Source organism: Parasteatoda tepidariorum, chromosome 6, assembly GCF_982258835.1.
Source record: "Parasteatoda tepidariorum strain Cologne lab strain chromosome 6, Ptep-v5.0, whole genome shotgun sequence".
NCBI lineage: Eukaryota > Metazoa > Arthropoda > Arachnida > Araneae > Theridiidae > Parasteatoda > Parasteatoda tepidariorum.
This window is the reverse complement of record NC_141760.1, coordinates 99,683,331-99,709,596: the sequence shown is the minus strand read 5'-3', so window position 1 is coordinate 99,709,596 and position 26,266 is coordinate 99,683,331. Positions and strand designations below refer to the sequence as shown.

Here is a 26,266-nt window from a genome sequence, read left to right as displayed (position 1 = left end):
TGTTATCATTCAAAATTATAAATTTAAACTTAAGTTACATAACACTGCATTGACTTTTTCTAATTTTAATTACACATTGTTTTTTTCATCAATATATAAGAAGCAAATCAGTTGATAAATTTAAGATAATTTATTTTTAAAACATGTTTTCTAATAATTAAAAGCACATATCATAGTATATACATCTTTAAATATGAGTATCTTGACCTTATAGTTATTATAAGATACCTATTGATTTTAAAGTCAGAGAGAAAAAATTATTTTTTGTTATGATAAGTGGAAAAAAAATTACAAGCTGTTTAAATAATCTTACTATACAATCTACTTTTTCATTTATTTTTATCTCATCATTTTTCATTATCATGTATAACTAGAAAATCATGAGAATTATAATTGAAAATATTATGATTTTATTTTAGTTATTAGCATACTTTAAAATACTTATTCTATACACATAAAACTTAATTAATTAATTAATAACCAATATTTATTCAAATCATCTTATATGAGAAAATTTATGAGGGTTCATCTTGATATAAAATTCTAAATGCATGTAAAAACATGGCATCATTTGTTATTATTCAGTTTTCAGTGGCTAACAAAAAGTTTTTCAATTAAAAAAGAAAAAAATTTACTTCAGGTGTGTGTGCAGTTTAGATGCCTTTCCCAGAAAATCTTCCCAGACAGGAGTGGCAATCTAAAATAAATAATCAAATAGCTTTAAATATCACCAATGCACAATATGTGTATTCATAAAAATAGAAAAGTTGCATAGCTTTACCTTCAAATCATTGATAATGTATTGAAATAAACCACCCAATGCACTGCATTCTTTTTCAGCCAAAGATTCCATTTTTAATTTAAAATTCTTTAGCTGGCATTAATCTATAATTATCACTAAATAGAAGCTGCGCTTTTAAAAACAATGGCAGTTTTATGACGATTTTAGGCAATATAATCAATTATGTCAGCACATTTATGGCATATTCATTATTTCGTATGTTCATAATAAATCTGAGATTTATAGAACTTCTCACTATAAATGAAAGGGCAGGAAAACAGTTTTACTGTCAAGTATCCAAATATATACACCTTTATTTATTATTATGATTAATTTTTACTAAGTATTGTATGGATATACTCCATCGTCTTACTACGAAATTTCAAACTATAAATATCAGTGCAGTATATTATTCTGAAGTTTATCTTTTTACAATAGCGTTTGTTTACTAAATAAACATAAACAAATTATGATTTGTATACCAATACAGTACGCTTGTCATTATACAAAACGAAACAATTTTCTGGAGCGATAAGAGCTGATTAACGAAAAACGAATCAGTTGTCTGGACGAACGAGAATCGATTATGAAAAATGCGTCTGAACGTTATAAACAATGAATGCAACTTTCAAATTACAAGATTTCCTGGTAAAGAAAACTGGAAAAACTAAAATTATAGGCATTAAATACTAAAATTAGAGCAATGAAAATTTTTTAATTGATATTTTTCATTTATCGATGTCCCGCAGTGGACTGATCGTTAAGACACGGTTCCCAGCAGATCACCGAAGTCAAGCATCACTGGCTGCGGTCAGTGTGCGGGTGGGTGACCACTTGGATCAGTCTGCGTAGGGACCGAGGGTGTGCGGTATGGGTCCTCGTTAAACTGTGCTAGCGTAAAGTGCTCGACTTCGCGCGCAGGTCGTCGGGCTACCAAAGCGGGGGTGCCATCCCCTCTGCAGAGGATCAAAATTGTGATGGCATGTCTTCGGATCATCCTCCGGGATGTTTCCCAGACCGTCGCCAATAGCCCATTGTGCAGCTCTAGTGCGACTTAAATTAACAACAACAACATCATTTATCGATTCTTTGCAACAACTAAGCTATAAGCAAATATAATAATTTTGCATAACGGTCAGTAATCATTCACCCAATACAAACAAACAAACGTGTGTGAAAGAAAAAAATTGTGTTCTAAAGGCTTCGATAAAATAAAAAAGCCTGATGTTAAATATCAATTTGTGTCTTCATTCGTATTGATTGCACAAATGATTCATTTTTACCGATATCTTGATCGTATTTAACATTTGAATTAGGTGAATCAAGCCTCGTATAAAACAATTTTAATAGTCACGTTTTCGGATATTTACATTATGTCCCTTAAAAATGGTATATTTTTTAAAATATTTAATGAACATGTTTATTTATTAAGTTTAATGTTATTCTTATAATCTTTCATTTTTTTAAATGATTAACTAAACTAGAAAATCAGTATAAGAGCATGAAAAAAAAAGTTTTTCAGCTCTCATTTGCTGTACTGCTTATTAAGCTACATGATAAAGAGAAACTTAGGGATTTATAAAAACAAAACAAGTATTAAAAAGAAATTTTTCTTAATAAGGTTAAACTGTCATTTGGCATACATAATTATTTTAAATATCCCTTTCTTATAGTCATATAATTGATTTCTTTCATAAATTAAAGAAAACTGATCTGAGAAATTCACTACTTTTTTTTTTCTTTTCGTCTATAATATCTTTTGTGCTTAGTCATTTTATAGTTATGTGTAATTGTGTATAATGTATATGATGTGTTGCTATTCTATTGTAAATTGACGGATATAAAAAATAAAAACAATGGTATAAGCTGAACGGTGGTGGTTCAAGGGATAGAGCATTCGCCTCCCAATTAGGTGAACCGGTTTCGAATTCTGGCAGTGGCTAATTGGTTCAAATTCCTAACCACCTACCACTGACCTCAGTGTTAGACGGCAATAATCTGTTTGTGCCCCATTGCCGAAAGGCTAACCGTGATAAGTTTTCGTGGTTTTTCTCCCCATGTAATGCAAATGCGAGTTAATAATATCAAAAAATCCTCCACGAAGGCAAATTTCTCCCAATAATACTTGCTCCAGGAGTTCCCTTGTCTTCTGAATTGAGTTCAAAATTACAATGATACAGAGTTGAACATTGGTAGTCGTATACTGAAAATTCGGTTGGCTGTTTAACAACGGTTATAAAATAAAATAATAGCATCGGCTGCTTGTAAAATTTTTTTGATTAAGCTCTCAGTCTCTTTTATTTTAATCAAAAAAGAACATTTCTATTTATTTGTTGAACTGATTTATTTCTTGTTTTGTATTATTTGTCATCTTAAAGATTATTTTCTTTTTTTCCCCTATAGGAAGCAAGCCAATGGAAGTTGGTAATGATGAAACACTGCCAAAGAATTGCTTTTCTAGACTACATGCATGTGATGATTATATTCTTCATTCATCTGTTAATGAGTAAGTTTCTTCTTTTTTCATTTAAATCATTTCAATTAAAAATAAAATCAATAAACGAGCCACTTTTGCATCTCTAGGTCAGTTTCCATGACTGCAGTAACTATATATCCATTTAAAAATGTATACAAGCATAATCTGTTTTAGTTAGTTTATCCTGTACACCAAAATAAATGTTTCTATTAAGTTTTGCCAAATTTTTATACATTTCTACACAAAAATAGGATGTTGGTAAATGTAGTCAAGTTTATACTGTTGTTAAATAATTTATGCTATTTTTTTTACTACATTTTCTGGTAAAATTAATTTTTCGTTTCTTTTGATAATTCAATGTATATTTTTTTAGATTTTCTTCCAGTTTATATGCTTATAACTTTCTTATTCTAGATTGCAACAATCAAAACTCGCTATTTCTGTCTCTTCAAATGAAATTATACTTTTTGATGTTGAAAGCCAAACCAAAATAGGGTGTAATAAAAGTAAGTATTTTAATTTTTTTTTAATTTCATTACCATTTAATACTGGGTCTTCCCCTTATTTTTTCAGTCAACGCTTCTAATTTCAACAGCATAATAAATTATATGAAAAAAAACTATGATTCTTTTATGTACCATTTCTAATTAGTATCAATTATTTACAACTTGTTTGGACCTAATGATATGGATTTTACAATTAAAGTTATTAAAGAGTTTTACTTTTACATGTCTGTAACATTAAAAAATGGATATGTCAGCCTTAAATTTCAGTTTTTCATAAATCACTAATATTTTTCTAAAATCTGCCACTTTTCATTATTTTATATGCAGACATTTTTAACAATTAGCAATGATGAAGATGAAATTATGATTATTTGTGGATTTATAGAAACTTGAAAAGTGACAATTTTTCTAGTGCAAGTCAACAGTTTCTTAAACATTAATATAGTTTATTCACTTATAGTGAGTTTATCATATATTAAATTCTGTGCACTATACATTGGTTTCGAAAACTATACTTTTATAACCAAATAGAATATTCCTCGTTATATATGTGTATTGTGAATAATGTTTACAAGATTTTTTGTTTGTAATATAGAAGTTTTAATTTTCTGGATTCATAATAAAAATTCTAACTGGAAAAAAATATTAATATATGTGAAAATAAACTTTGATTTAAAAAAAAGTAAACTGTTAATGCGTTTTGTCTTTTAGCGCATCAGAGCAAAATCACAGACCTCAAGTTTAGCAAAAAAGAACCAAATTTGCTTTTTTCTAGTTCGATGGATGGTACAATTTTGTAAGTACGCAAGAACAATTCCTTTTTTACATACTACTTTAATAGGGCTAATTTTCTAATTAGTCACTGTGTTTTGTAAATTTTTCTATAATCTTATAACTAAAGCATTTTATAAAGTTTCTTCAACATTATCATTATCTTTCTAGAAGGATTATAAATACATAAACTTTCTAAATCCATTATGACAACAAAAGTCTTCTCGATAAAAATAATAATTCATTTTTTGGCAAAGTCATTTAATCGATCCTACATAGTTATGTTTTACTACATTTTTACACATTGCAATTTTCTTCATTAAATTGTATTAAAACACTTTATTCTTCATATACAAGTTTTTATTTAAGTTTACTTAAACCTATCATTTTTGACTAATTTTAATTGATTTTCTAGGGTATGTGATCTCAGGAATGAAGTAAAACCTATTCAATCATACAGTGGTAAGATAAAGATATTTTATAACTTCATGTAATATATTCAATTTTCTGAAAATATTCACCTGTTAAATTCCACCATTACTCAAACTCTTGTTATAAATAAATACCTGTGTTTTATGTAATACATGTAATTATTTTGTCAAATTCCTACCTATTATATATATATATATGGGTCATTCTCACGAAAACTGTCATTTTTCAGTTCATAAAATCCCAAAAAAGTAAAGTGAATAAAAAGCTCTGAAACTTTTTATATTAATAGAAATATGTAATGGCATTATAAAGAAAGTATATATCCTATTAATTATACTTAATATTTAAATTAATTAATTTTTTAAATAATTAATTTATAATTAATTAATTTATAATAATTAATTAATTAATTTAATAAATTAATTAATTTAATAAATAAATTAATTAATTTAATAAATAAATTAATTAATTTAATAAATAAATTAATTCAATGATTTTTTAATTTATTTTTCAAATTAAATAATAAGTAAATTAATTATTTTCACTATTTAAAAAGTGAGGGAATGACACTAATAGTGAGGGAATGATATTTTATTTCAATACATGTTTTTATCTAAGTTACATCTACTTAAAGTTTGAAAATGATAACATACTAAGTATATCTAAATTTATTATAATTTAGTCTTATATATTTAATAGTTTTTACAGGTTTGGGAAATAAAATTGGCTGGCACGATTGAACAAAAAAAATTTGATAATATACTCGTCTTGAATCATTCCCTCACTTTATACACTAGTGAGGGAATGACGAATTCAATAAAATTTAAAAATAACAGTTAGGCCTAATTAATTTCTGAAGTCAATCACATACAATTATATTCATACAAGAAAGCAACATATAATTATCCACTTTCTCGATGAATTTGTATTTTATTTTACTCTAAAAAATGACATGAGGGAATGACAAATGTGAAAAATTTTACCTGGTTTGATTCATTCAAATTTCTTCCACAGCAAAGCTCCTTTAAGATGAAGATGGAAACATACTGCAATTTTGTTCTATGATGCCAGTTGTTAATTTCTGAAGTTTTTATTAAAATATTTTTATTCTAAGAAGATTGCAGGTGATAAGAACATTGTTGTGAGGGAATGACGCGAAGCACTGGGGACAAAGTTTAAAATAGTGCTGTGTTAATATTTTTATCAGAAATTAAATTTAAAATTGATTTTCTGAATTCTATATTTCAGTGTTCTGAAATAAAAAACACGAATTTGTAAAAAAAAATTTTTTATTTCAGAAACAATTTTTTTCTTTTCTTAAATCAGCAGTGGGGACAAGTGAGGGAATGACATATTGGTATACTTTAATTACCTAAAATAAATAAAAAATAAAAATTGATAATTTTATTTTTATTCTTTTGTTAGCTTGCATTCTGAAGGACACTTTCCCTGAATTATTTTTTTTCGTAAGCTGTATAACAAGCATAAAATATACTGGGGACATGAAAATGACTGTTTTTGTGAGAATGACCCATATATACTTTTACTTCTCTAGTTAGTGTTTTTGCTCGAATATTCTAAGTAATGATTGACTTCGCAAATTAGTTTTCTTTAGAGTGTTGAAATATATTGTTATTTTTACTCTGCTGCAAAATGATTCAAATTTGAAATTTGCCTAGTACCGAAGGCAGTGCAAGAGCATATTTTCAAAAGTATGGAATCATTTCTTCTAAGAAAATGTGCGTGAATGGCCACAATATGGAATTATATCAAAACTAATAAGCACTGGTGGTGCAATGTTAAGGGATGCAATAAACGAGTAGCTATAAACAATTGTAACTATAAAAAATTGGAGGTTTTTACTTTGTTTTGATTCTTTTTATTGCATATTTTTACACTTATGTTTTGTTTGTTATTATTTTATTATTATCTAATCAGAAAATGAATCCAAATTACAAAAGCAAAAGATACCAAAAAGTAAATTTACAATCAAAACATTAGATCAAAATGGAAAAGTGCCTAAGCAGCTAAAACCAAATTTGCTTTATTTTAATTTAGATATTTAAACAAACATTAAAGCAGGAAAAAGCAATAATATAAAATTAAAAAAAAAAAGATATGTGTGTTTGTATGACAGCACATCTTCAGGGGACACACTGCCTACAAACACACAGGAGCCATTCTGTTGTCAGAGGAAAAACCAAAACTGACAATGCCCCGAGGTCCCATAATGGATAGACAAATAATATAATCAAAATAAAATATTTTATATTTTATTTTGATTTGGTTAATCTAACTGTAACTATTTTTATTTATAAGTTGGCATTTCATTTTCAAGTCTTACTATGTGTACTTTTAAGTAGTGTTTGCTGGTTTATTATTTTTCTGTGCTTTTCAATTCTGGTAATGATTTTTTCTTATTTGTCTATCCGTTATGAGACCTCGGGGCACTGTCAGTTTAGTTTTTTCCTCTGACAACAGAAAGGCTCCTGTGTATTTGTAGGCAGTGTGTCCACTGAAGAAGTGCTGTCTTACAAACACACATATCTTTTATTTTATTGCTTTTTAGTATTAATAAAATAATAATAAAAAGTTAATAAAATATAGTTATTTTAAAATATGGATTAAACATTGAAGCGCTTGATTTCTTTGAAAAAGTTTAAACAGTTTGCCTGATGTAATTACATAATTTTTGTAATTATCCTAACCTGTTGTGTTACGTCAAGGTTTCTGTTTATTATTTTAATAAAATTTTCACTTTTCATTTGTCACTATTATTTTTGTTTTTAGAAGATTACTCACAATTATTTTCTAGATGATTCTGATGGGACTCTAAAACCATTGACATGCTTTGATTATAATTCTGAAGAGCAGTATATTTGTGCAGGGACAGAAGTTATTCGTGAAGATTCCTTCCTGGTATTTTGGTATGAATTTCAAGGATCCATTGGGTGTCTTTGTTATTTGGAGGCATGTAGTTGTCTCCAAATGTTTTAACTTATGAGTTTATTCAGTTGCGATCTAGTAGGCTCTATGAACATATTTAACTTATTGAAAGCATCTTCTAATGTCTTGAAACACAAAATTTTTTTTTAACCAAATGAAAAGCATTCTTATTTAAATAAATAGAACCTTTTTTTATTTTTGCAATAATTTAGAATTTTAATTTCATGATTTTTATTGTATTTTTAAAAATTAATAAATGTTGAGAAAAATTATAAATTATAATTATTGCATTTTTTTTAAACTCTTTGAAAAAATAAGTATTTTCTGTGTTAAAATTTAAAATATTTGCCTAATTATTAGCATTACACATTGCCTTTAATATCATTTCCCCTTTAAATTTTGAAAACAATATAGTACAGCAGCAAAGCATTGAGATTTATAGTCTTTTACTTTACTCTTAGGCTAATGAGATTCCTATATTTTTAAATTTTTTAAAATTATATCTTAAAGAAAAATTGCAAACTAGGGTTTGAATCTCCTGTCCAAGAAGAATTTTCTGTGAGTTGAAGAAATCATGTTGTTAATCCAAATAATAATAATAAACATATTAACTCTAAAGAAATTAATGAATGAGGGAGAATTGGAAAGTGTGAGAGTACATAATTACCCTTGAAATAGCACTGTGATTAGAGCTTTACAAATTGTGCAAAGAAAGAGAGGATCACATAATTCACAATTACCTGCATAATTGTGGAATATCAGCATAAATTTTATTTCTTCACATAATGTCTTCATTTACCAGATAAACTTGTCTTTACTTTTTTTTCTTTCCTTCCTTTCCAATTCTAAGAATCTTTTTTACTAACTTATCCTTGACTATCCTACATAACATGAATAAAAATCTTAGTGCGATATTTCAAAAATTGTAATGGAATCATGAATAAAAACAAATAATGGGTTTTTTTATTATATTTTGTGTATTTGCTTAAAGTATACTATATTTTGTTTTCTAAATGCTTATAGTTTTTCTTCTGTTTTTAACGATTTTTCTTAAGAGAAAATTCGTTTTTGATTAAGAGTGTCAGGATTTACGAACTGTTTAGGATTGTTACTTACTAATTATGTCAACAAATATGGTAAATATGTTTGCTTTTCAGGGATAAAAGAATGTCAAAAGCTATTGGAGGATACTGGGATTCCCACTTTGATGAAATCACTCAAGTAATATAAATCACTTTTAAAACTTTTAATTCAAATATAAAAGTGGTTTTAACTAATTAATTATTTTTTCTTATAAAGCTCTTATCGTTTAGTAGTGGCAGATGGGTAAAAGAATAAAATAGTTAATAATAAAGTAATTAAAAATTTTAAGCTTATTTTAATTTGTTTGATATGTAATAGTATTGTTTACATATATTACTGTTGTACATAATATGTGTTAATAGTATGTAATGAATTGTTTTCATGATGTATTGGATATGGAGAAATCTGGTTAACATAAGATAATTATAATAGTCTCGCTAATTTCGCATTAATGAGGTTCGACTGTATTGTAATTTACTTCTGTCTGTAAGTATAAAATTTAGTTGAAAGATATTTTGCGTAACTTGGGAAAGCTTGGACATGAGAAAATTAGAGCTGATAATATAAAACATTTGTTTGTTCTGTGATGAGGGAGAAATGCAGTTTAAAATTCAATTTTCTATTTTTATAGTCACTAGATAGTAAAAAAGTATATCTTTTGATGATACTCCCGCTATAGTTATTATTTAGTTAACCTATATGAGATTCCTGCTATTTGTTTTTAAAAAAGTTAAGTAACTACAGGGTTGGCCCTCTGCAGGAAGAACATGGAAAACCTAGAAAATGCAGAAATTTAAAAATAACCTAGAATAATAGAGAATTTTGAGTTTTTCGTTAGAAATTTGGAAAATGCAGGGAATTTTATTTCTTATTTTCATTTTTTTAAAAGTGCAATCTATGGGATATCTAAGGATATTTCAGCTATACTAAACTATTTTATTTACTATAGCATTATTTGTTTTAAGTATGTTCAACTGTTCTTTTTTTCTCTAAGTTTTTTTGGCAATTATGACTTGTCTAGGTATCCCGATACAGCTCATACACAGTGATTCTATTTTTCCCTTTAATATATTGTGTATAATATGTACAGGGAAGACATAGGGAATTTTTTTTCCTGGTTTGAGTGCAACTCTGAACTTACTTTCTTAAATTTTGTTACTTTTAGATTGTATTTTATTGAAAGACGAAATCAGTTACTAATTAATTATGCTATAAAAATAAAAATTGGGCAAATAATTCTTCATTGGAAATTTTTTAAACGGTTAGTTGTAGCATAATAATGTAGGAAACAATGTGAAAAACATCAACTAAAAAGTTAAACAGACAGTTTTTTTTTTTTTCAAATAGAAGTACTAACATGCAAATACCCTGAGCACAAAAAAGGAGCATAATTTCTTTTCAGTATTTTTCTCCAATTTATGTCTCGACAACGTGATACTTATCTAACTATTTGTCTCTAACTTTTTATGCTTTTGTGTCATTTTCTACATTAATCTGTTCCAGTGCAAAGATAACCAAATTTTATTTGTTTTTTAACTAGTTTAATTTATATTGTAAAGAATACTTAATTTGTTTAATCATTTATTTCTTAAATATTTATTGCTCTAATTTAATGACATATAACTTAAATTTTAAATTAATTTTCATAGGTACAGTTTCATCATTCGATAGAATCTAAATTAGCATCAGCGTCTGTCGATGGATTGGTTAATTTTTTTGATTTAGATGAAATTACGGAAGAAGATGCCATGAACAATACCCTTAATGTTGAATCTTCTGTAGTAAGTTATTCAAGTTTTTATGATAGTTCTAAAATACATGATTTTAGTTGATGTTTAACAGTTGTAATCAAATGCAACAAAGTGGCCACTCAGAGATTTTGTCTGTTTTCACAATAACTTTCCACTGAGCAAAGTAATTACTATATATATCTATAGATTGATACGACTAATTAAGCTTAGTAAGTGGCAGTATTCTAAGAGAAAACCTATAATAAAGGTGGTCAACAAGTAATTTTAAAAAAGGAAGAAATCTTTTCTGTATATCTGTTGGAATTGTTAAGTGCGTAGTGGAAAACGCAAAGCAAGCATAATAAAACACTCATCTTTAAACTTACAAAGAACTTTTACTAAGCAAGAAAAAAAAGTAGACTTAACTTAAACATCATATAACTTAAGACATAGTAACCAAGACATAGCAACAAACATAATCCAAGAGAGTATTTTACTCTCCACGACATAAAACAGCCATTGTCATTCCATACATTAATATCTATATTGATATATCTAATTTGAATCTGCCTTATATATATACAAGCATATATTTAACATCCAATCAAAAAATATTTGCATAATGAGGGTGAAAGAAAATGTAATACTACACTTACATTTAATGTTTAAATTTATTTTTAAATGTTCGCGATAAACTAAACAAATAAAAAAATCCTGAAGAGAAAAAAAAGCACCTTTTTTTTCAGAGTTTAAAAACTTAAACTTCCCCTTCTGAATCAATTTAATCTTTTTCCCCCTTTATGTGGTTTTTCAAACTTAAGATTTTTGACTCCCCTTTCTCTTTGCTCAAACCTTATTCGTTGAAATTCTTAGTCTGACAATATCTATTGTTCGTGCCGTCAATTAGGGCACCGCTCACACTGCCAGTTGGAGAAGTGGGGGCAGTGAGTTCGATTCTGGCAGATAACAAAACAACTGGCATGTTTACATAGCAACGTGCATGTTAAATGAATCATAGTCGTAGTTGAAAGTCCTCTCATTGGTTGTAGAGAGGGGTTCCAGCTCCAACACCCTCTACATTGTCCAATTAGGTTTAAAATTACAAGTGATTACTCAACGATACAGTTATAGCTGTAAAATAATTTTCATAAATTTGGATGAATACACAAACTTTATAAATACCTGGGTATTTATAATTTTTTTTTTTTTTTTTTTTTTTTTTTTGAAAATTGAATGTCTATGCTTTTTTTTTTCTTTTCTTTTTTAAGTTTTATTTTCATTGTCTACAATTAATTATTTATTTACTAAGAAGAAAAATGTATTCAATTGAACTTGTAAATTATTTAAATCACAGTTTTTCAATTTTCTTTACTTGAGAGTGTTTGTGGTTTAATTTTCTTTAAATTCACCTTTCTTTTAATAATTCACAATATTTGTGATTTTAAAATTAACTTCTGTACTCGGAAAGTTTTACCAGAATATATTTTTAAAATGCAAAATTTTATTCGAGTTTTAAATAATTCCTTTTAGAAACTTTATCATACAAAACTTTTCCTCAATGTGAATAATATGTAATTCCTCATATTTAGTTGTGATATCTTCCTGAATAATAATAGTGCCCAATGTGTTAGCAATTTAAATTGAGTATAAATATTTTGATTTGTGTCTTTTAAAATAAAAAATAGAGCTTAATATTCAAATTATTTTTGAAAGAATTACAAAATAAACTAATGTTTCAATATTTTTGCATGTAAAATTTAAATGGGATTGAGGAGCTTAAATCTACTAGAGAGAATAAAAAAACTTTTTTTTCTATTATTTTAAATTGCATGTTTAACTTATTAAATAACTTAATCAAGGATTTACATATTTATTATCTTAGACATCATAACCTATGTAAATAATAGTAATTAAATAAAATTTTTGTTACTTAAATACATATCATTTGTAGTTTTTTAATTAAAAAAAAGATATGTTTTTTGTAAATTAAATGCTACAAACCAAAGTCTGATTAGGACTAATTAGTAAATGAAAATGTATATAACGAAACATGCAAATAAATTATCTGAACAAAATTTTATTTGCATCAAACATCTTTTATTCCTAACTATTATGACTATAAAATAATGCTTGATAGATTTTACATAATAAAATATTTAAAAAAAAATTTTGCATCAAATATCTTTTATTCCTAACTATTATAACTATAAAAAGATACTTAACTTATCTACCTTAATTTTTTGCATAACCAATCATTAGATTAATAAAATTTTATTTATTAAACTTTAATATATAAACAGTTAAGGCAAATATTTGCAGTTTCTTGTTATACTTAAATTAACTTTTGTAATAACAATATCTCTATAAACTTAAGAGATGTTTCATATTGCCCATTACAAGGGATTTTTAATTAAAATTTAATGCTGTAAATTTAATTAAAAGCTTGGAACAATTAAGGTTAAATTGATCACATTAACATTTTAATTATGACAAGAATATGATTATATATATAAAAAAAAAACATAACATAAAGCAATATTTTTAGTTGCCCTGTATTTCTGTAAAAAAAAATCCTATATTTTTTTTAATTGTTAATTATATTCCTGTACATGTTTTATTGGTTTTTAAATAATAAAAACTTGTATAGCTTTTTAAAAAATGTTAGATATTTTTATTTGTTTCTGTTGTTGTTTGTGTCCAGTAGCAGTTGGAAGGGGTTTGCGCATGATTTTGAAAATTTAACTAAAGCAGATTATCTCACTTGATTAAGCTTGAATTTATTTTGTTGTTTTTTAAAATTGATTTTGTGTAAAATAAACATGTTTTTTATTTATTTATAATCCAAGTTGACAACTTCTGTTCATTTACACAATTTATACCTTTAATTACCTTTCGATATTACCTTTAATTAAGTGCATATTTAACTGGCATGATTTTAAATATAGCACATTAAGAGTTATTTTTTCAAGTATAATCAAAAGCAATATTGAAAAAATTAAGTAAATGACTCTTTGTCAACATTATATTAATTGATTAGGCGAAAGAGTTTTTTCACTGCAGCATCTGCATCTTTATGTAATCACTGCTAATATTGAAATTTTAAATTGTAATTAATTCTAATTTATGTTTAATTACCTTCTAGTTTTTAGTAGGTCCAAATAGCAAATTTCTGTGGCTACTTTTTTTGACTATGTCCTTACAAATAAAGTGATCTAACATCATGAGACTTCTTATTTTCAAACACATGTTGTAAACAATCCCATGTTACTTAAACAGCAGATTCACCCTAAAATCAACACTTTGTTTCACTTACCTGAAACCAGATATATTAAGAAAAAAGGGAGAAGGGTGTAAAAAATAGTAGTCCCTCATTTTAAAAAGACAGATAACCCTTACAGCATCCTTGGAAATAATTTTGCTTGGTTCCAGCAAAATCGCAAAATTCCATTTAGCAAAAATCTTTACACTAAGCAATCTATTTATTTTTTTACTTGACGTTATTATTTACTATTATTACTATTTGATATTACTGTGTAACTAGGGTACTTGGCCCTTGTGATGTTTGATATTTTTTTTATTTTCAATTATATTTTATTATATTTAATAAATTCAATGCATAACTTTGTAATACAAAAATTCTATCAACTTTATAAATTATTTAAATATTAACAATTAATGATGTAGCTAAAAAAATATTTATTGCATAAAATTCTAAATATATGCATATACTGCTTGTTAATTATTTGTAAGAATCTATTTTAAAATATTATTGCAAGCAAATGCATCACCTTCCCCTCCAGTTAATTATTTAAATGATACTCTAACTATAAGTTACATTTTTCTGTCTAACTTTTTTTAGGTCATTCTCCAATTAATTACATCAACTAGAAATATTGAAATGAAAATTGTTTTTTTTTTTTTTTTTTTGTTTTGTTTTGTTAATAAAGCCCTGAACAAAATGAATGTTTACATTCATATAACAATATACCCAATTGTGATTTACTTAATTTAAAATAGTTATGCCTTAAATAAATTTCCTTGATTCGTGATTTTTAAGAGTTTAAGTCACAATGATTATAATATTGACATTGGAGTTGTAAATTGCTTTGTTTGGTAAAAAGATAAAATCTAGTTATGTGAAGTAGGATTGTTTCAAAATTTATATTAGTTATAGTATGATTGCGCCAATTTTGAGATAATTTCGTTTTTACAGTGTTTTGTTTTTATTGTTTTGCTCTGGATAACATTTGTAAGTGACTATTATTCATTTTTAAAACAGAACAAGTTTTCTTGGGGAGTCACTAATGCATTGTCTTGTATAACCAGTACAGAAGAATTTCAATATTGGTCAACTAATGAAGTTTGTTTCACTGTTTCTTTCTTATTTTCTTTGTTAATTTATGATTACTATTTTAGAATATTATTTTATATGAGATAAGATTATATTTTTTAACAAATTCAAGATTATATTAAATATTTTTTCAATTAGAATTTTTACAATATTCATTTTTCATGTGTGTAATTTTGAATAACATCTAAGCATTTAATCAATCTATAAGGCAATTTCTTCAAAGCAAATAAAAGCCTAAGGATGATATTTCATTAATTTCTTTTTAAATATTAGGAAAAAATGCTGATGTAAAATATCTTCAGCAGCAGAGGAATCATGGGTTAGAGTCCATTTGCCGTGAGACTAACCGTGGGAGGTTTTCAGGGTTTCCCTCTCCATGTAGTGCAAATGAGAGTTAGTTCTGTTGAAAAATTCCTTCACAAGGCACATTTCTCCTAGTACTTGATCCAGGAGGTCCCTTGTCTTCTGAATTGGGTTCAAAATTACATGGTTACAGAGTTGAACATTGGTAGTCGTAAACCCAAATTTGGGTCAACCGTTCAACTACGGTTATAAAATAAAATTAAATGTATCCATTATTTTCAAGCTGTACACTTCTGTCTTCCTCTGTGCCTAGATTCATAAAACTATTAAAAAAAAATTCGGCCTCATGTTTTACTGTTTCTTTACTGACAGCAAGAATTTTAATTAATTTATCAGTTTTACTTTCCATGTACTGAATTAATTTTTATCGTACTTCATGCAGCGAGAGCGAGCTGTAAATTAAATTTTATAAGTTTATCATGAAGTAGAGTAGAAATTTGACACAAAATGTTACTATCTCTCAGAGAGACATGCAAATTTGTCTTTTCTAAACCCATTTTGAAGTCATATCACAAAGCGATCTGAAAAGCGCTTTGTAAGCATTTCCGAGGGTTGGTGAGCTATCGTGAACAGGAGATGTATCTCCTTAGTAAAAGTAAATGAAATAATTTTGACAAATGCGTATGCAAATGAAATAAAGATTACCCACTGAGGAAAAGGAGAGGGCTATATCCAAGTAATACACTCAAATCTTTTATATCTTAATCTTTTGACAGCATTGGTCTTTTTTTTTCGAGGGGGGGGAGTAGAACATTTTATGCGTTTAATATTTACTTAATAAAAATCTTCTTAAACGCTTTCAAAGACCTCAAAAAATTAGAAAAAGTCTTGAAAGTCAAGTATGCTGATATAAATAATAATTTAGGAATCAGTGCCTTTCAAAGTTGTTTTGAGGTCAAAATGACTGCTCTGGTAGTTCTATATAGTGTTAATTAAGATTTAAAATATACTAACTTATTACTAAAGTATATTAACTATTTTAAAATTTGTTAATGTTTGTCTATTTCAGGTTAAACCGGCTGTATCTATAAACAAAAAGCAAATGTCTGAAGATTTTATGGTATTAAATTTTTATTACAAATATAAAGATTGTCAATGATTAGAAAATTTTTATTTAAGGGAAATCAATGTTTTATTCTATGTAAAAATGGGTGTAGTTTTTCTGAGAAACAACTAAAAATAGCATCACTTCATATAATTGTAAGAAGGTTAAACCTCTTCTTGAATGCAATTTTTTCTGTAATATGTTATTCAAAAACTCGACAATATATGTCTTTAATGGTTACCAACATTTATGTAAAAGTGAAAAGGTTAAACTTTTTAATGTTATTTCATATGTAATATGTTGTTAAAAAATTTGATCATATTTAAATCTAATATTTGAAAAATTAAACCTCATTTTCAAAAATTTTCTGGTCATATTGTACTTAACTAAAGCAAAAAAAAAAAATTATGGATTTACATTTTTGATTGCTTATCGATGTGCACGGCCTATGATTAGTTTGTCGTCGTCTTGGAATTATTTTGTGTGGCAATAATGACTATATGTTTGAACTTAGTCAACAGAAAATGTATTACAATCATAACTAAATTTGAACTTGAAAAACTTTTTGTCAATTGAGTCCATGAAATCTATTCATTATTTTTTTTAATTTACGAAATAGTAATATTAATTGTGGTTTCTACAAATATTATATACTAACAATGCCAACCAGTGTAAATATATAATATTAAATTAAATAATTTAAAATATTTTCAAAGCATTTTACTTGAAAGTATAATTTTCCTTTATTTTATTCCAACATGAAGAAAAGTCTTATTCGAAAATGTTTTCGTGTTTTTAATTGCAAACAAACATTACTTATAATTTGCATTTAAATGTTTTATTGCTCAAAATAGTATTTTTGGACGGTTCTTTGAATATCGTCCAAAAACTGTTTTAATTCATTACCATTTCTTATTTACATGACTTCTAATGAATTAAATTGATTTGAATGAACTGTCAATTTTCATTTTGAGGAGAAACTGTTTAATTACCTAAATATTGCTTAGTTATTTTTCTCTTTTGCTTTTAAAGGAAAACAAAGTAAAAAAGAATAAAAATATATAAACTAAAAAAAAAAATTATACATTTTGTATAAAAAATAGATGAGTTAATTTTGAGCTTTTTTAAATTTGAATTTAATTTCTTTTGCTCATTGATTCTAAACTGAGACAGCATTTTTTCCCCAAATCTTTTTCTTACTATGTTCTGTCATAATCGCACTACTGTTATAAATACTTGATAAAAGTTCTCTTGAATTACATTAAAAAAACTTATCCCTTTTCTTTTATTTGCAGTGTGATGTGGATTACTTAATAGACACATTTGATGTAAATAACTCAATTTATCTGGTGTCTGGAACAAATGAGTAAGAGCAGCTATGTTATTTAATGACCTAAATTTTTATTTATTTTCTTTATTAACTTCATTAAAGTTTTTTTTTTATTATTCACTCAGTCTGATTTCTTCAAATTAATAAAAGTACATTTGTACAAAAGTTTTTATTTATTTTTTTAATTATTTTGTCAAAGTTTTTATTCATTTTTAATAACTTTATCTATCTGGCTTTTGGAACAAAGAACTAACAGTTGTGTTATTTAATTATTCAAGTTTTTATTTATTCAGCATTATGGCTTATGAGATTAATGAGTATGAATAGTTACATAAGTCCTAAAGTTTCTATTTTTTTAATTACTTCAGTTGTGTTTAATTGGCACATTTATAACATGTAACCTCCTCTATCTCTCTTTGGAATTCTAGCTATAATCTTATGATTCTAAATTACAATAATTGTGTTCCGATAAATTTAATGAAATAAAGAATTTTCCAAAATATTAATTCTTTTATTAATAAGGAAATTGTGTTCGTATATACTGTTTGTAGGTTAACAATAAGAGTCCTTAAGTGTCTTTCCAGATGTGTCTTTAGAAGCAAGGGTCGAAATAAATATGATATCAACAGTTAACTCGTAGCTTATTAAGTCCTTCTATTCTCCTAGTTTGAAGAGTATCACAGCCCAAAAAGTTTAAAGCATATTTAATTTTGTGTATTGAAAATTTATTTCTAAAATTTAAAAGGGTTGGAGTTGTTTATATATATTTTTTTAAAAAATAAATCTATTTTTAAGCTTGTTAGTTTGTACACAGGTTGTCAGGCTACCAAGCAGGGAAGCCATCCCCTCCACAGAGGTGTAAAATTGTGAATGCATGGTTTCAGATCATCCTCAGGCATGTTTCCCAGATTGTCACCTCAAGTACGACGTAAAATATGTCTACTAATGTTTGTTAGGGGTCCGTCCAGGTCAAATTTACTACCATTTAAGGCTACCTTCACACATTCAACTTTATGGAAAATGATAGTTTCACAAAATACTTTTTCTTTAAAAAAAATTTTGTATCCTGTAAGAAATGATAAATCCATATTTTTGTGTTAATTTTTAATATAATTTTTAATTTTCACAAATTATATCTGAATTTTCACAAAATAAGTACCTGTCAGAAAAATCTAGACAGACCCCTGTTTGTGTAAAAGGGCTGTCTAATTATTACACCAGTACCTAAAGGGGAAGGAATTTGTGATTTGCTTATTTTTGTTGGCAAAAAGCAAGGGGTGCTATGAGCAATGCTTATGTAAGGCATTAAAATCTTTTAACTCTCAAAATTTTCAAAAAAAGAAGAAAAAACAAAGATAAAAATGTAGCAAAAATTGATAACACATTGATAAATGCTAAATTTAAGTTAGTCAAAAAAATTTCTTCAAAAAATATCAGAGGTCAACAGTTTTGAACACAAAAGAAAAAAAACAAATCTTAAAAATGAAATTAATTAAAAATATAAATTTTATTTTATGCTAAGTTACACCTTATATTTGAACAATTTAAATAAAAAAGTGAGAATTTAAATAAAATAAATCTATTAATAATAAATGAATTTTTGTACTTTAATTTAAATTCTCACTTTTTTATTTGAATTGTTTACTTAAGTGGACGCCATACTGCGGGAGAAACTTTTCGTCGCAAATTCTCTTATTCCTCCATTATTAATTTAAAATATAAAAGAAAGAAAACATTAGTTCAGGCAAACCTAGAGTAGGCCGTAAAATTTCAGTTGCTTGAAGGAAGAAAAAAAATCAACATGAAAACAAATTATTGGTAAAGAACTTATCCATTGCGTAATCCTAAGTTAATATCTTATATTTTATTTTTATATTTCAAAAATTTCTTTTCAGTAATTGAAATTTCATGGCTTACTCTGCACTAACTTTTCCTATACTTTAAATTTTAAATTAGCCATGGAGGCAAAAGAGAATTTGCAACAAAAAATTTCTCACGTGGTATGGTGTCCTCTTAAGACAATTTTAATTTTAGTTGCTTAAAGCGCTTTTCCGTTTGAACGTATTTTACTTAAATTGTGGTCTTCATTTTTGTTTAATTGAAATTTTATAATTACATTAATCTTATATTTGAATTAATTCTAAAATTAGAATACTACAGCAAAACTCAAAAGCAAAAACCTATCGGAATGTTTTGACTTCCATGCGTAAGAATGGGGGCTTGTGATTCTCTTATTTTTGCTGATATGAGGAAAATGGGAGCCTGAAATTGCCTAAAATATGCTTACATAATATTGGAACAGCCCTAAAAAATGCAAGTTTAGCCCAATATAATTTTCTGAAGAAATAAATATTTATTATTGAATAATTATATTTGTTGGGCTGTTTATTTATTGTAGGAAGGTGCAATTCTGTTAAGTTTTTGTATTGGGATACCTGGCCCAATGAAATTTGCATTTGACCGTTTAACTATTTTAACAAATGTATTTTTCTGTTTATCTGTTTAATAGCTTCTAATATAAGTTTTTTTTCTCTTCATAATTTTTCTAAAATATTGATAAATATGTTTTATACATTTTCAGGGGATCTGCACAATTATATTCTTGCAATAAAAATGGGTTGAAAATTATGTGCGAGTTAAGAGATGGTCATAAAGATATTATCCGAACAGTTTGTCATAGCAAAAAGGTAATTTCATTTAAGCATTTGTTAATTTTGGAAGTATATGCTTACAATCTAAAAGCTAATCTAGTGTTCTTTCCCCCTCTTCTCGTGTTTCTTTCCATATTCTTCATTATTTTATTTTTATGTCAGCACCATTTAATTGTGTTATCATGAGTTTGTATTATCATAACATTATTTAAGTTGAATATGGTATTTCTTAACTGCCAGTTATTCTTGTGTCATTAAGCCAACAAACCATCCAGGGCATTATTAAAATCAGATAACAATTCTGTTATTCTCTGTTTGACTTTTATATATATATAGCCCGCCATCCCAAGGTGTCTTCATTCTTTTTAAACCTTTTGTGTCAGATTTAGTTTACATCAGTTTTCAATCATCTCATTTACAGTAAGTTGTATTATTTATGTTTTGTGCAGTGTAACCATTTCAAACTATTGTATAGTTTGTCTACTCCCCCCGCCACTGAGTCTGAGGCTGTCTGCTGCTATGGAAACAAGAATGAAGCATTTCAGGGAGAGTAGCTTCTCTTCACTCTAAGGCTGACACAGTAAACCAAAGAAAAAGATTACCTTTCTCTCACTGACCAAAACCTGTCCTAATCAATGACCCCACACCCTTACTTGAAATAGTTTTACCTTGTTTCCATAGTCATCACCACGGATCCAGACAAATGGCTAGATTTCTTATTTTAGACAAACTATGGTATTAAGTGCTAAATTTCACTTATTCTCTATTTTTTTTTTAAAAAAAAAGGGTGTAAAGTGGATGGTACATACACATCATAGAGATTAGTACATAATTATCACTAGACAGGGTTTGAATTAAAATCTGGAAAACCTAAAAATGTCAATAAATCAGATTTTAGCAAAAAATAAATAATTAGTAATGAGTAAATAAATAATAATAAATAAATAAATCCAATTTTTTCTTTAATCTGAGAAATAAATAACCAGAAAAAAAACTGATCTTAGAAATAGTCATAGCAATAAGCAGTGAGTAAGACTCATATACTCAATATGTACGAAACCTGTAACAATCATTTTATGTGAAATTAAAATATATATTCATACAGAAAAATTTTTGAATGATTTTTTTACCTTAACTATTGTGCTATTGTAGTTTAGAATTTAAGAAAAAATGAAGATTAATTTTGAAAGATTATTCTTTTCCAATATAATGTAGAAAAATGGAAATATACACATATTCTTGAATTTTCGAATTGCTAAAAAAAATAAAGAATTTTTTGAACATTTGAATATTATGGGTTTTAACTGGTTTGTCTTTTCATATTTTAATTCATCTATGTAAGTTGCCATAAAGTTGAACTTATAATGAATGCTCTCTAAGACTAATATGGGTTATTAAAATATTTTTTACATCTTTTTTAGGATAGTTTTCTAGTTACTGGAGGTGAGGATGGAATCCTTTGTATATGGAAGAGTCCAATAAAGTGAAAATAATTTTTTATTTCATTTATACAATTGTAACAGATATATCGTAATAAAATTGTTTTTTTCTTTTAAATAAAATTGGTGTTTGTGAATAACCTATTTCAATCCAGAATATATGGGCAGATCTCTAAAACCTTTAACTTTAGATAATAATAAAAAAATAATAGGCACACTATTTTTACACCTCCAGAATTGTTTGAAAATGTATAAAATATCAGAAAATAATAATGAACATCGAAAATTTTGATGCCCTTATAAGTATAAACAAAAAATTAAAATTTTTGAACAAATTTTTCTAGGTTTATAATCACAAACTGTCATTCTGTGAGGTTACAGTTACGATGTCAAGACCGTAATCTAAAAAGATCTAAACCGCAGATCTAAAAAGTAAATGTTGCAATCAAAATTTTGATCACACGTTTGTCATTGCCTAATTTATTTTCTGTGTTGTGTGCATCGCATTGCGTTGCATCTGAGTAAAGTTTTCGATGTATTCTCTAGGGTGTCCAGATTGTAACCCTGTCAAACCGTAACCTCAGGATTAATTGATTGAATTTAACGTATCAGAGCTTAGTTTTTTCCCTATGTTTTATTAATTGAAGATATTTTTTGACTGAAAATAATTAAAGTAAGCCTTTTTATACATTTTATAACAATTTAACTTAATATTAAAATTTTTCAATTCATTTATGATACTAATAATTTTTCATAAAAAATAAAGGGTAAATATGGATGAAATTATTAAAAAGAAAAATTGCTCAATAAGAGAAAATTAGGTTCAATAAGTTTATATGTTTATTAAATAAATGATACTTTTATTGTTTTTAGAATTTTTTATGAAATGTATATAAACCTAGAAAAATTAGTTCAAAAATTTTAATTTTTTGTTCATATATTTTGCTTATAAGGGCATCAAAATTTTCGATGTTCACGATTATTTTCTGATATTTTATACATTTTCCAACAATTCTGGAGGTGTAAAAATAGTGTGCCTATTATTTATTTTTTTTATTATCAAAAGTTAAAGGTTTTAGAGATCTGCCTATTTGCTCATAGCTGCCAACTCTATCAGATTTTCCAGTAGACTACAGGATTTTTAAAGTTTCTTCTGGTCTACTGATTTAATTAAAGTTCTTCTGGTTTTTGTGCATTTTAGAAAATTCCCTAAAATTGAGTAAGTTTCCCAAAAAACTCCCTATTGAAATCGAATTTTTGTACAGATTATTGCTTGCTTGCTTGAGTATTTAAATAAATATTACTAATAATACTAATAATTACTGTTAATGAAGCGATCCTCTTTTATAGAAATCCGTTCAAAACTTTTTTCTTGTTATAAATTGCTCAGTTTGTTAAGCTATTATAATGTTCCTTTTTATAATATATATTATAAATGTTCCTTTTAATATTCGAAATTATGGGAAAACATAATAAATAACGTTTCAAGTATGTTTAATGTCAATCATAACTGGAAAATATTGCCATTTTTCTATTTTAACGACTAAAAAAATGCCTAAAATTTCCTATGTGTGAAATATTTAGTGCATTATGCAACAACAATTATCATGATATTTGTATTATTTCAAAAAATCTACTGGATTTTTTCCTATTCATGTTGGTAGCTATGTGTACTACTTTATGTGTGAGCAGCTGACTTGGGATTTTGTAGAGTAAGCGAATACCCAGTAATAAGTAGATCCAGAGCTGCCAACTGCTATGCTTTTTAGAAAAATATATTTATAGAACATGCATATAACTTTGTTTTTTTATCAAAAGTTTTTTTGAATTTTTTAGTAACTTTGCCAACATTCAAAAGTTTCTCCAGGAGAGAGCTAGAAAAAAGTGATGTTTCCCATGCAGTCTACCACTTATGATATGCCTCAAAATAAAAAAAAATAAAAACCAGCTGGGGAACAATGAAATGGTAACTTTGAATAAAAAGCCTGATTTTAATGATGGTTAAACTGTAGAGGTATTCTTTGGGTTACTTTGAAATCATGCTTCGAATCATTATATGTTTTTAGCAAAAAGAAGAGCTATATATAGAGAGAGAAGAACTATATTTTAGTTTAAAAATTATATCCTTGAATTTACTTTTAAATTCTATTATTTCATCTATAAATCTTGGGTATCAAGAAAATTAGTTTTAATATGGAAATTAATAAAGATGGTAATTGGGATAGATGAGCAAAATGAGCAGAGGATGGAACCTCATGTACTAAATAAAAAATGCTTAATAAGAAACAATACTTCTACTGTTTTTCTTTTGTCTTCTTTTTTAAAGAGAAAAAGATAAATTTTCTATTTAAAATAAGATTGTTTAACTTTAGAATGATTTTAAAGAGAACTACACCATGATCAATTTTTAAATTACATAACAAGTAAACAAATGGAAATATGGCATACCGACGTACAATAAATGATTTTGCAACTTTAAAACACTGTTTTAACAAAGCCGCACTTTTAAAGAAAGCTTTTAGATCATTTTTTTTTACACAGTAAAAACTTGATGTAATGAGTTCTGCATATAATGTGAAGTCCATTATCATGAACAGTTTCCAAGTTACCCTCATAATGCTAAATATGACAGTAATATCGCTTAATGATGCAAAAATAGTATGTTTATAACAATTAAAAAGTACTAGCTTCCTTCTTTTGTGATGATTTCTTTAGGACTGTGAATTTTTCTGCTATTTAAGTGAACAATATTAGACAAAAAGGAGTAAAATGGAAGAGTAAAAAATTTAATGAGTTCTGCATATAATGTGAAGTTCATTATCATGAACAGTTTCCAAGTTACCCTCATAATGCCAAATATGATAGTAATATCGATTAATGATGCAAAAATAGTATGTTTATGACAATTTAAAAGTGCTAGCTTCTTACTTTTGTGATGATTCCTTGAGGGCTGTGAATTTTTCTGCTATTTAAGTGAACAATATTAGACCAAAAAGAGTAAAATGGAAGAGTAAAAAAAAGCATCACTTTACCATACGGTAAAATGATGTTGAATGTATATTGTGAATGGGGTAGGAATTATGTACCATAAATGAACTGTGTACTTCTTGAAATCTTATCAATTATTTTTCAGAGAAAAATGCAAGCATTATCGCATTTTCATTACAAGTTTAGCGTTGATTACAGTAATCGATTTCAAATGTAATTAATTATAGTTGATTGCCCAGTAATCAACTATGTGTAATGATCATGATTACAAGTAACCAAAGTAGGAAATAATTATTATTTATCGTTACAAGTGCTTATAATTATTTATAATCACAATAAAAAGTGATTACAGATAATCAGAATTACAAATAATCAAGCCCTCGGGATTGCGAGTCATCATGACTACTTGTAATCATAAAGTAAGATTACGAGAAATCATAACTACAAGTTATAATCTAACAATTACAGATAATCTTATATTCAAATAAGTGTGATATATATATGAATACAACACGATTTAGATGTAATCATAATTTCAAGTGGGCTTGATTACATTGTAATAGGGATAATAGGTAATAGTATATTTTTAAAACAATGCATAAATTGTAAATGTAAATAAATTGTTTAGATTACTAAATGAATTGTTTGGTTTATTAAATGAAAACTTTTAAACATTGAATTATATACGAAAATACGTACATAAATACACGAATAAGATTATATTGTGATTACTTGTAATCATAATAAGAAATGATTACAAGTGATTATGATTGAATAGTCAAATATATGATTACATGCAATCGTGATTGCAAGTAATTACGAGTTCGTGTAATTAAAATATACGATTACGAGTAATTACAACTGCGCAACATATGCTTATTCAGTTTGTATATATGTACAGTTAGTATATTTTTATGTACATAGAATGAACGTTCGTATATAAATACAATTTATTAATGTACGTGCAATGCATGTAAGTTGGTGTGTATGTAGACGTATATATGTATAAGTAACATACGTACAATTACTCATACATATGCCATCATTGTGGTCAGTGTAAGGCGGATGCGGAATTCGTATCGACCAGCCATCGCTGGGATTCGAACCTGGTTCGAGTATTGGGAGAAATTTGCCTTCATGGAGGACTTTTTGATGGAGGTAACCCGCATTTGCATTACATGGAGAGGAAAACCGCGAGAACCTAATGGCAAGGGGACTCTAACCCATGATCCGTCTACCACTGAAGATATTTCACGTCAGCACTGTGGTTGGTGCAAGTCGGATGCAGAATTCGTATCGACTGGGATTCGAACCCGGTTCGCCTCGTTGGAAGGCGAACGCTCTATCCCCTGAGATATCACAGCTCAATTTATG

At 26.8% G+C, this 26,266-nt stretch overlaps 2 protein-coding genes across 2 annotated transcripts in view; one reads left to right on the top strand and one right to left on the bottom strand.

Annotated features, from left to right (window-relative positions):
* Positions 1–1,535, bottom strand: part of LOC107446784 (uncharacterized) — a 31,240-nt gene extending 29,705 nt beyond the window's left edge. Inside the window, exons 1-2 of the mRNA XM_016061544.4 lie at positions 782–1,535; positions 636–697 (exon numbers count right to left, since the gene is read on the bottom strand). Of these exons, the coding sequence (XP_015917030.3) occupies positions 636–697; positions 782–853 (134 nt within the window). The 5' untranslated portion in view covers positions 854–1,535. The remainder of the gene's footprint in view (positions 1–635; positions 698–781) is intronic.
* Positions 1,536–1,907: 372 nt separating this feature from the next.
* Positions 1,908–22,027, top strand: LOC107446786 (WD repeat-containing protein 89). The gene is made up of 13 exons (XM_016061546.4): positions 1,908–2,170; positions 3,185–3,287; positions 3,672–3,763; positions 4,475–4,559; positions 4,950–4,996; positions 7,782–7,893; positions 9,070–9,133; positions 10,645–10,776; positions 15,005–15,085; positions 16,449–16,499; positions 17,780–17,850; positions 20,396–20,501; positions 21,887–22,027. Exons 1-13 carry the CDS (start codon positions 2,155–2,157, stop codon positions 21,950–21,952), a joined length of 1,026 nt encoding a protein of 341 aa, XP_015917032.2. The 5' UTR covers positions 1,908–2,154; the 3' UTR covers positions 21,953–22,027.
* The last annotated feature ends 4,239 nt before the right edge of the window (positions 22,028–26,266 follow it).

What these genes read in the sequence shown, in the direction of transcription:
- LOC107446786 (XM_016061546.4), top strand. An exon ending in ACCTATTCAATCATACAGTG is followed by an intron (nt 4,997 to 7,781) that starts GTAAGATAAAGA and finishes ATTATTTTCTAG; the next exon opens with ATGATTCTGATGGGACTCTA. An exon ending in CAGTTTGTCATAGCAAAAAG is followed by an intron (nt 20,502 to 21,886) that starts GTAATTTCATTT and finishes CATCTTTTTTAG; the next exon opens with GATAGTTTTCTAGTTACTGG.